We start from the raw sequence: 11,711 nt of genomic DNA, 5'->3' as shown, positions 1-11,711 counted from the left end.
GCACACCCTTCTCATTAACCTGTGGTGAGTTATTCAGTTTTCGATGAACGATTAAGGTTTTATAAGTAAGATGATTAAATAAAGAGCAAAATGATAATTTATTATTATTTGTGCCCTGGTCCTATAAGAGCTCTTTGTCACTTCCCAAGAGCCGGGTTGTGACAAAACTCACACTCATTCTTATGTTTAATAAATATATCATATAGTGTGTGTGTGTGGCAGACTTACAATGATGGCAAAAAACAACATTTGAGAGTGCGCTGACCCTGGTGCTAAAGGGGTTGAATGTTTGAAGGAGTACGGGACTATAAAAAGATTGGGAACCACTGTCTTAGAGGAGCCGGTAGAGCTGGAGAGTCTTCCGGAAACTAGAGCACATTAAATTCTGCCTCATGGTCCTGACTGACAGTGGATACGACTTCATCTGAGTGGGAGAGGGGAGAGACGGTGAAAAAAGGAGGAAGTGAGCTCTGAAGTACTTTGTCCTTGGAGAGGATGTTTCTCTCTTTGAACACGTCGTAGTTTTCGTGTCATTTCATGTTCACGCTTAGACAGAGGACAAAGAGTGTATTTCTGGAGAGCAGGAGGAGTGTTGAGGAAAGGGAGAAAACAAGGAATGTGTAGAGAGAGAGAGTTAGGAAACAACTCCATTTCTAGTCAACCATCAGTTATGAATGAGTGACTACAACTATCAATCCCCTAGTGTCCCATGTCTATGACCATCAGTGCGGTTGGTTTGATGCGTTTCTCTCAAGCATTTATGGTCTATAACAGCTGCCACTTTCTATCTTCATCTCTCTTCCACCCCTTCTCCCTCCATCCTACACCTTTCCCAGGTCGGCATCATCGATGATGACATCTTCGAGGAGGACGAGCACTTTTTCGTGCGGCTGCTCAACCTGCGCATTGGTGACGCCGAGGGGATGTTCGAGAGTGATGAGCCAGGCGCGGGACCCAAGGGCCGTCTGGTGGAGCCACTGGTCGCCACGGTGACCATCCTGGACGACGACCATGCTGGCATCTTCACATTCCGTGATCGGCTGGTGCGCGTCAGCGAGAGTGTTGGCACCATGGAGATCTCAGTGGTGAGGAACTCGGGCGCCCGCGGCACGGTGATCCTGCCCTATCACACGGAGGCGGGCACTGCGAAGGGGGGCGGCGTGGACTACGAGGACACCCAGGGAGAGCTGGAGTTCTCCAACGACCAGACAACGTGAGTAGTGATAGACGGACGGACGCACAGAAAGGCAGATAGATAGATAGACATACAGACTCCCTACCTCTACACATCTACTCTATTTGTTTATTGGTTGCTTCCATTTCATCCACTCTCATCCATCTTCCTCTTTTCCCACTCTCCTCCCCTCCATCTTTTCCTACTCTCCCCTACTCCTTCATTATCGCTCCCTCCCCTCTCCCTACTCCATGCCAGACACTGTTCTCCATTATTCATCAAGGCCAACCTGGTGGGAGATTTAACTCCATCAATGGCTTGAGTGTTTGTGCTCAACTCATAACCAATACTGTATTCACACTGCTATGTGTTGCCTTAAAGTAGGCTACACCATGCTATATTACCATTCTATCTGTATTCATGTCTGTCTTATCTCTTTCTGGTTCTTTCTCTCTCGCCACAAATCTGCACAAGAATGGTAATTTGAACATCATGTTTATTTCTCATTCATCTCTAATTTCGCTCTCATCTCGCTGTATCTATTCTTCTCTTCCTCTATTCTCTCATTCTCTTTTCTTTCTCTTGCTCTTCTCTCTCTTCTCTCTCTCTCTCTCTCTCTCTCTCTCACTCTCTCTCTCTCTCTCTCTCTCTCTCTCTCTCTCTCTCTCTCACACTCTCTCTCTCTCTCTCTCTCTCTCATTCTCTTTTCTTTCTCTTGCTCTCCTCTCTCTCACTCTCACTCACTCTCTCTCTCTCTCTCTCACTCACTCTCTCTCTCTCTCTCTCTCTCTCTCTCTCGCTCTCTCCTCTCTCTCTCCTCTCTCTCTCTCCCCCCTCTCTCTCTCTCCCCCCTCTCTCTCTCTCTCCCCCCTCTCTCTCTCTCTCCCCTCACTCTCCCCTCTCTCTCTCTCTCTCTCTCCCCCCCCCTCTCTCTCTCTCTCTCGCTCAGCCTCTTATCTTCCTGTATCTACAGATGTAGGTTCTCAATATGATCACCCTGTTGCAGGAGAACAAGGCTTCTGAAGTTTGTAATTTCCACTTTGAAATATCAGGCTTGATTTTTCCCCCAAAAAATATTTATCAACCTCTACAAAAATGTCTGTTAATTATAATTCACATAATAATTGACATTTCCTGTTGCTGCAAGATCGTTTTCCTGCTGTAGCAAATTTGGCTCAAATTAAGATCCTACATCTGTATCTCTTTCTTCTCCCTCTTTCTCTCTTTTCTCTTTGATTCTTTGTTTCTCTCTCATCGCTTGTTTATGTTTGCGCCGCCAACAGGGAGACTGTTGCTGTGGTGACATTTTCAGGCACAATGTCCTGGGAGACATTATCAGGACTAATGTGCATAATAACAAAGTGAAACACGTCTTCCAACTCCTCCTCCTCTCCATCCCCCCTATTTCCTCTTTTCACCAGCCACTCCGCATCAGCCTGAAGTAAAAGCTGACCGCTAGCCCTGCACTACTCTGTAGGGGGGATGCAGTGGACCCTATGGGTTAGTGCCAGTGGGATCCCCAAGAGACGCTGAGGCTAAGGTTGCTCAGTAGTAGGTACAGTAAAGGACTTACAGTGGGTAGTGGTTAGTGCCAGTAGGTAGAATCACAGGATGGAAGGAGCTAGATGAGGGTTGGAGCAGTGGCTGAGGGTTGGAGCAGTAGCTGAGGGCTGGAGCAGTGGCTGAGGGTTGGGTCACAGTAGTAGGGGATAATATTCAGCAGGGGCGACGTCCCTCTGTGTTGCAGACCCCTGGGTGTCCCCTCACTGGCCGGTGTGCATGTCTTCATCTGAATTATTCAGCCGTGGAGTGATATTGACGTGGGTCCTCTGTAGTGATTTAAGTGCAAGCTGTGTCTGTTAATATGTCTGGGGCGGCCCCCCGGGGAGGAAGACATCTTTGTCTGGCTTTGTGCTGCTCCCCTCCCTGCCTTTTGCTCAATAGCTGTACATGGAGTATGGTTACCACATTGATATCTGGGAGTGACCCGTGGTGGAAAGAGAGCCTTGTGGCTCTACATTAAGGGGGGGGGTGGGGGGGGGGGGTCGTCGTCGTCGTCGTCGTCGTGTGTGTGTGTGAGGTGAGCTCATTCTGTAAAGTAAAACAAAATCCCTGACTTACCCCTGGGACTACATCCTTCCACTGATCTCTTTAACTGTTGAATACATTTAAAGAAGACAGTCTAATCCATTTGTTGGTTACTGACCTCTGATACAGACCTCGGATACAGACCTCTGATACTGACCTGTTTGTGTGTGTGCGTGTGCAGTCAGACCCTGCAGGTGAGGATCATTGACGATGAGGAGTATGAGAAAAAGGAGAACTTCTTCATCGTACTAGAGGAACCGCGCTGGCTGAAGAGGGGAATCTCAGGTGTGTACTTGTAGTGTGTGTGTCCGTTTGCATGTCTGTGAATGTCCCCTTTCCATTTTCCAAGTATCAGTTGAACCTCAGTGAACCATGCCAGCCATGTTGACATAGCACTCTCTCAGTCTCCTGTAATACAACAGGTGTGATAACAGCTGAAACGGCCTTTCTCTCCCTCTCTCTCTGGCTCTCTCTCTTTCTCTCTGGCTCTCTCTCTTTCTCTCTCTGCCACTGTTTGTAATCTACAGTCAGTCTACCCACAGACAAACAATAAATTCCAGCCGAAGCTCACATTTCAGTCCGTAGCAGGAGAAAACAAACAGGGAGAGAAAGTGAGAGTGAGTGTGTAGGGGTTTGTTTTCCTGATGTCAGTGATTGGGAATGGGTTGGTGCTGACGGGTACGGAGTACTGCACCTTTAATGAGTTGTGGCACCTCTTATAGAATACTGGCTCTAAAACACAAACCCAGGTACGGTCCAATTAAAGTAAGTACCTGTACCTTTTTCATTCCATTTCAGGCTCTGATTGAGTTGGGCCTTATCGCTAGTACCAGTAAGGCACTATAGGTGGCTTTGTTTGGTAAAGAATGGATTTTCGATTCTGCTGGTGAAATGAAGATACAAGTATAGACCTTTCAGAGTCGCAGAGCCAACCAAAGCGTGATGTCCAATCGTGTGTGAGGTGAAGAAAATAAAGAGGAAATAGCCCTAGTGTCTGTGTGTGTGTTTCGTTTGTGTGTGTTTCGTTCGTGTGTGTGTGAGCGAGAGAGAGAGAGCATACACTTGCACACTCCCCATCGTGGATTTAAAAGCATAGGATTGGTGTAAACATTGGCTGGAGGGAGTTTCCACCATTCTTAAATCAATGCCATAATCTTTGCAAGTGTACACTTTAGGAGAAGAGTGGAGAATCAGGGTACAACCAGAGAGAGAGAGAAATAGAGAGAATGTTGAAAACAAAAAAAAACATGTTTATACTGAACCGAGGCTCTTAGAGGAGAGTCCGCAATGGCATCAGAGCTCTTAGTTGGACTACTGTGCTGACTGTTCTGTTCTTCTGTTTGGACTGCTGTGTTGACTGTTCTGTTCTTCTATTTGGACTGCTGTGCTGACTGTTCTGTTCTTCTATTTGCACTGCTGTACTGACTGTTCTGTTCTTCTGTTTGGACTGCTGTGCTGACTGTTCTGTTCTTCTATTTGGACTGCTGTACTGAATGTTCTGTTCTTCTGTTTGGACTGCTGTACTGACTGTTCTGTTCTTCTGTTTGGACTGCTGTGCTTACTCTTCTGTTCTTCTGTTTGGACTGCTGTGCTGACTGTTCTGTTCTTCTGTTTGGACTGCTGTACTGACTGTTCTGTTCTTCTGTTTGGACTGCTGTGCTGACTGTTCTGTTCTTCTGTTTGGACTGCTGTACTGACTGTTCTGTTCTTCTGTTTGGACTGCTGTGCTGACTGTTCTGTTCTTCTGTTTGGACTGCTGTGCTGACTGTTCTGTTCTTCTGTTTGGACTGCTGTGCTGACTGTTCTGTTCTTCTGTTTGGACTGCTGTGCTGACTGTTCTGTTCTTCTGTTTGGACTGCTGTGCTGACTGTTCTGTTCTTCTGTTTGGACTGCTGTACTGACTGTTCTGTTCTTCTGTTTGGACTGCTGTGCTGACTGTTCTGTTCTTCTGTTTGGACTGCTGTGCTGACTGTTCTGTTCTTCTGTTTGGACTGCTGTGCTGACTGTTATGGTCTTCTGTTTGGACTGCTGTACTGACTGTTCTGTTCTTCTGTTTGGACTGCTGTGCTGACTGTTCTGTTCTTCTGTTTGGACTGCTGTGCTGACTGTTATGTTCTTCTGTTTGGACTGCTGTGCTGACTGTTATGTTCTTCTGTTTGGACTGCTGTACTGACTGTTCTGTTTTTCCTTCTTTCTTCCAGCCCTTCTGCTTAACCAAGGTAAGACCATCAGCAACTTGTCTCACACAACCAGCCTAGAAACAGCCCACAGAACATTTTATTATCCCTAAAGGCACATGTGGGGGAATTGGTTTTGGTTCCGAATCATCCATAAAAACAACAAACATTTCACATGAGTTGGTACACTATATAACAACATCAATGTAAGGGTCTCTGAAGAACCATACAAAAATCAAAATCCAGACATGTTTCGGCCCTTCAGGACTGGAATTGAATAGCCCTGCATATTATTTCCACATTTCCCAGAGTGCCTTTTGAGTGAATGTTGGTGTTACCAGTAACACACATGACTGTGTTTGCTAGTGATGGATACATGGTTGTTGAATTCATTCATTTTCAGTCCTGTTGCCTTCACCAAGTAAGATCCTAAGTGAATACGTTGTCATATAATACTTCATAAAGCCTTCTTCTGAGGGCCTAGTTTTACCCTAATCCTCCCTGCAAATCACATTATGCTGGCTTGCAAAAGTGATGTGTAATTCCAATTGTAATCCAGCCAGAGTGGGGATGTCCAACGTTTCGAATTTTATTCGCCCACAACCTGCATTCAGAATGACTGTCAGGGTTGCGAAGACTAAGATATGAGACTACCTTAGACATCAAAAACTGAAACAACCATTTCAGTATCGGGTGCAATAAGTCCAAGTGACAGATACTGGTACTCTGGTACTGCTTGCCATGCGATAGTAGAGAGAACAGTCTATGACTGGGGTGGCTGGGGGTCTTTGACAGTTTTTAGGGCCTTCCACTGACACTGCCTGGTGTAGAGGTTCTGGATGGCAGGCAGCGTTGCCCCAGTGATGTACTGGGCCGTACGCACTACCCTCTGAAGTGCCTTGCGGTCGGAGGCCGAGCAACCGGTCAGGATGCTCTCGATGTTGCAGTTGTAGAACCTTTTGAGGATCTCAGGACCCATGCCAAATCTTTTTAGTTTCCTGAGGGGGAATAGGCTTTGTTGTGCCTTCTTCACGACTGTCTTGGTGTGTCTAGTTTGTCTAGTTTGTTGTTGTGAACACCAAGGAATTTGAAGCTCTCAACCTGCTCCACTACAGCCCCATCGATGAGAATGGAGACGTGCTCAGTGCTCCTTTTCCTGTAGTCCACAATCATCTCCTTAGTCTTGGTTACGTTGAGGGATAGGTTGTTATTCTGGTACCACCCGGCTAGGTCTCTGACCACCTCCCTATAGTCTGTCTCGTCGTTGTCGATGATTAGGCCTACCACTGTTGTGTCGTCTGCAAACTTAATGATGGTGTTGGAGTCGTGCCTGACCATGCAGTCGTGGGTGAACAGGGAGTACAGGAGGGGACTGAGCACGCACCCCAGGGAGGGCTCCAGTGTTGAGGATCAGCGTGGCAGATGTGTTCCTACCTACCCTAACCACCTGGGGACGTCCTGTCAGGAAGTCTAGGATCCAGTTGCAGTGGGAGGTGTTTAGTCCCAGGATCCTTAGCTTGGTGATGAGCTTTGAGGGTACTATGGTGTTGAACGCTGAGCTGTAGTCAATGAACAGTATTCTCACATAGGTGTTCCTTTTGTCCAGGTGGGAAAGGGCAGTGTGGAGTGCAATAGAGATTGCATCTGTGGATCTGTTGGGGCGGTATGCAAATTGGAGTGGGTCTAAGGTTTCTGGGATAATGGTGTTGATGTGAGCCATTACCAGCCTTTCAAAGCACTTCATGGCTACGGACATGAGTGCTACGGGTCTGTAGTCATTTAGGCAGGTTACCTTTGTGTTCTTGGGCACAGGGATTATGATGGTCTGCTTGAAGCATGTTGGTATTACAGACTCAATCAGGGACATGTTGAAAATGTCAGTGAAAACACCTGGCAGTTGGTCAGCACATGCCCGGAGCACTCGTCCTGGTAATCCATCTGGCTCTGCAGCCTTGTGTATGTTGACCTGTTTAAAGGTCTTAGTCACGTCGGCTACGGAGAGCGTGATCACACATTCGTCCGGAACAGCTGATGCTCTCATGCATGCCTCGGTGTTGCTTGAATCGAAGCGAGCATAGAAGTGATCTAGCTCGTCTGGTAGGCTCGTGTCATTGGGCAGCTCGCGGCTGTGCTTCCCTTTGTAGTCTGTAATAGTTTCCAAGCCCTGCCACATCCGACGAGCGTCGGAGCCGGTGTAGTATGATTCAATCTTAGCCCTGTATTGATGCTTTGCCTGTTTGATGGTTTGTCGCAGGGCATAGCGGGATTTCTTGTAAGCTTCCAGTTTAGAGTTCCGCACCTTGAAAGCGGCAGCTCTACCCTTTATCTCAGTGCGAATGTTGCCTGTAAACCATGGCTTCTGGTTGGGGTATGTACGTACCGTCACTGTGGGGACGACGTCCTCAATGCACTTATTGATAAAGCCAGTGACTGATATGGTGTATTCCTCAATGTCATCGGAAGAATCTTGGAACATGTTCCAGTCTGTGATAGCAAAGCAGTCCTGTAGTTTAGCATCTGCTTCATCAGACAATTATTTTATCGACCGAGTCACTGGTGCTTCCTGCTTTAATTTTTGCTTGTAAGCAGGAATCAGGAGGATAGAGTTGTGGTTGGATTTACCAAATGGAGGGCGAGGGAGAGCTTTGTACGTGTCTCTGTGTGTGGAGTACAGGTGATCTAAAAAAAAATTCCCTCTGGTTGCACATTTAACATGTTGAGATTTGGTAGAACTGATTTAAGTTTCCCTGCATTAAAGTTTCCGGCCACTAGGAGCGCCGCCTCTGGGTGAGTGGTTTCCTGTTTGCTTATTTCCTTATACAGCTGACTGAGTGCGGTCTTAGTGCCAGCATCTGTCTGTGGTGGTAAATAAACAGCCATGAAAATTATAGCTGAAAACTCTCTAGGCAAGTAGTGTGGCCTGCAGTTTATCACAATATACTCTACTTCAGGCGAGCAAAATCTAGAGACTTCCTTAGATTTAGTGCACCAGCTGTTGTTTACAAATATGCACAGACTGCCCACCAGGTGAGTGATCGCTGTCCTGATATCCAGAAGCTCTTTTCTTCCATAAGATACGGTTGCAGAAACATTATGTACAAAATAATTTACAAATATCGCGAAAAACCCCCACATAATAGCAGAATTGGTTAGGAGACCGTAAAACAGCGGCCATCTCCTCCGGCGCCTACACCAACACAGGTTTTTTTTTTATTTAACTGTTTAATCAACACTAGTTAACACTGGCCAATTTGCTGTGTGCTATGAAAGGGCACCTTTTAGAATTCTGGAGAACCGTAGATGCCACGTCAAGAACCCCACACCTAACTCAAAGGTTCTTTATCGGGCAAAAGTTTTCCAGGGAACCTTAAGAGTTGAGGACTTAGGGATTTGCCCTCAGTGTGGCCTTGGATATTGTGACATCATTTATTGATGGAAGTCTATTTACAGCATAAATCCAAGATAAGGACCTGCTCACTCCATAAAATGCATCACTCTTACATCGATTTGTATCCATCCCTGGATGAATATTATATAGGTATATCTCGCACAACTGGCCTCTCTTGGATAAATATTATATAGGTGTTTCTCGCACAACTGGCCTCTCCTGGATAAATATTAGAGTACTGTCCTTCTGTAAGCTAACAGCATCCCATGCCACACTCTATTCGAATGCAGATCTTAGAGGTGTTGAAGAGCCCTACCCAATCAGGGCCCATAGTCATAAAGCGTCTCAGAGTAGGAGTGTTGATCTAGAATCGGTTTTTCCTTCTAGATCATAAGAGATGGACAGAGATGGGGGGGGGGGGGGGGGATCTGATCCCAGATCAGCATTCCTACTCTGAGATGCTTTGTGAATATGGGCCCTGAGTTGATGATGTAGTAATGTACCCACAGTAACCGCAGACCAGCAGTATACTTCGTCATCATTAGAGTGTATTAGTATTTATTAGGATCCCTGGTGTAGCCCTGTAAGAGCATCACGGTGAAGGAGCTGGAGCGTTGGGGGAATACAGTGGGACAGTTGCCATGTGGTGCCTGGCAGCTCTCTACTCCTTTCATAATTACAGCTTGTGCTTTGAAGGCAGAGGAGAGGAACTTAAAGAGGAATAATATCTGCCCACTCACCACGCGGCGACGACGACACACAAGAAAAGCTTTCCGTGCGTCTTTGCGGCTCACCGTCTTTGTCGTCCCTCCAATGAGAGGATGAGTAATTATACGCTATATGTAGACAGGGAATATGATGCTGAATGGAAGCAGGGAAAATGGGTTTAGCCCAGCTGTTTATAGTGTGTTTGAGGTGTTATTTTAGATGGGGCCTATTTATGGCCCAGCTCAATATTTGATTAACAGCCACTAAATCCCACCACTGGAACATTGGTCTCTGCCCACCTCAAGCATATATGATTGACAGCCACAAAATCAATCATTTGGGACATTGGTCTCTGCCCACCTCAAGTCAGCATAAATCTACCCTAATTTACACTCACCTTCTGTCTGTATCTTTCTCTAACACAATGTCTGGCTATCTTTTTGCTGCTATGTCTCCCAGTCCTACTTTCCTCTTCTCATGAATCTACCCCACTAGTCTGTCCTTAGCTCTTCTCTTTTCCCCTCTTGCTTCCCCATCACACCCACACATTCACCGCCAACCTCTTATCTCTCCTTCTCTCTGACTGTGTCCCTCCCCACTCACACACATCTCCACAAACATGGGCTAATACAGATGAGTGATATACTGTATGAAGAAATAACGCTGACTCAAACTCAATTATTGATAGGACTCTGGCCTTATCTATTTGTGAGGCATGTTGGCAGGTTTGAGTTACACTTACTCTCTAGCTCTTCCCTCACCCCCCTCTCTCCACTCTCTACTCTCCTTTCTCCTTCACTGATCTATGCATCTCATCCCTCCTCTTTCCTTCCATCTTTTAGAGGATCCTGATGGCCAGATGAGTGCAGAGGAGGAGGAGGCGAGGCGCATTGCAGAGATGGGAAAGCCCATCTTGGGGGAGCACAGCCGGCTGGAGGTGGTCATTGAGGAGTCTTATGAGTTTAAGGTATGTTACCCCTCTTCTCCCCTGCTTCACTCTATTGGCCACATCAGAGCTCAGTATATGTATCAATGATCTAGGATCAGTTCCATCATGTCCATATCATCTTATTCATTGTTATCTACTAAGATCACATTGTTATCTATCCAAGATCACATACAGCCCCAGAGCCACAAAGTGCTTTAACTCCAACCCTTCTGAGGACAGACACTGAGCAGAGTGGAGTGTTGTTCCACTTTAAAACATTCTATGCAAGTCAATGGTACCTATATTAGCATTTTCACAATTCGTATCCAAATAACATAATTGAGTTACACAATCCATTTTTAGATACCTTAAGATGATTTGGGCATGAAGCATGAACATGCTAATATAGGTAACATTGACTTGCGTTGGATTTTCTGAGGTGGAACGATCCTCCGCTGTGCTCAGAAGGTTGGTATTGAAGTGAGCCAACGGTTGTGACGGATGACGGCTAGCTCATTGAAGTCCTATATCACCATGGCCAGGGATTTCATCCAATCAGGCCGTGTGCCTCTTCTTGACTTGATTAAGATGAATTTATTATTTATAATAAGATTGCGCTTGTCACTCGTGATTTGTAGCAGCACAAAACAAGCACAACAGGTAATTGAACTCTCAAGTAATTTCAACGACTGGCACTTGACTTTACGAAATCCTAGATCAATGTCACATAGTTTAATAGCATTGTTTACTCTATGGATGGGTGGACAGTGCATGCAAAAAAAAAAAAAAAAAAGGACCAGTGAGAAATGTTTACACAGGTGATGAAGTTTCCACATTTAGAAAACAAGAAGGAAACACTACTAGCGCTGAGCATCACATACTGTATGCCCAGGCAGCTCCTATACGGTGGCAGTCAGAGACAACGTTCACATCAGTGGAGGCTGGTGGGAGGAGCTATAGGAGGACGGGCTCATTGTATTGGCTGGAATGGATTAAATAGAACGTGTCAAATAGATGTAAACCTCATGTTTGACTCCGTTCCAATTATTCCATTCCAGCCATTACAATGAGCCCATCCTCTTATAGCTCCTCCCACCAGCATCCAATGGTTTACATGTGCACTAATAGTTCAATGTTAAACACTGATTATGGCAGTAGGCCGACAATGGCAATAGTCATGTAAACGCTTTGCTCTGATTATCTTAATCGGCATGAGGTCAAATCGAGAGTAAACATACACCGATTAAA

General features: G+C 46.0%; 1 protein-coding gene across 2 annotated transcripts in view; it reads left to right on the top strand.

The window, feature by feature from the left end:
* LOC110507584 (sodium/calcium exchanger 1) overlaps window positions 1–11,711 on the top strand; it is a 100,499-nt gene that overhangs the window by 80,207 nt on the left and 8,581 nt on the right. The window contains exons 7-10 of one of the 2 annotated variants that reach the window (XM_036964940.1): window positions 837–1,213; window positions 3,444–3,547; window positions 5,464–5,481; window positions 10,378–10,502. In XM_036964940.1, the coding sequence (XP_036820835.1) occupies window positions 837–1,213; window positions 3,444–3,547; window positions 5,464–5,481; window positions 10,378–10,502 (624 nt within the window). Of the gene's footprint in view, window positions 1–836; window positions 1,214–3,443; window positions 3,548–3,774; window positions 4,028–5,463; window positions 5,482–10,377; window positions 10,503–11,711 lie in introns of those variants that run through there. The other variant, XM_036964941.1, reaches the window with a different exon arrangement.

This window comes from Oncorhynchus mykiss, chromosome 27 (genome assembly GCF_013265735.2).
Source record: "Oncorhynchus mykiss isolate Arlee chromosome 27, USDA_OmykA_1.1, whole genome shotgun sequence".
NCBI classification, from domain to species: Eukaryota; Metazoa; Chordata; class Actinopteri; order Salmoniformes; family Salmonidae; genus Oncorhynchus; species Oncorhynchus mykiss.
The sequence above is the reverse complement of the archived record's forward strand: the minus strand, read 5'-3'. Positions and strand labels throughout refer to the sequence as shown.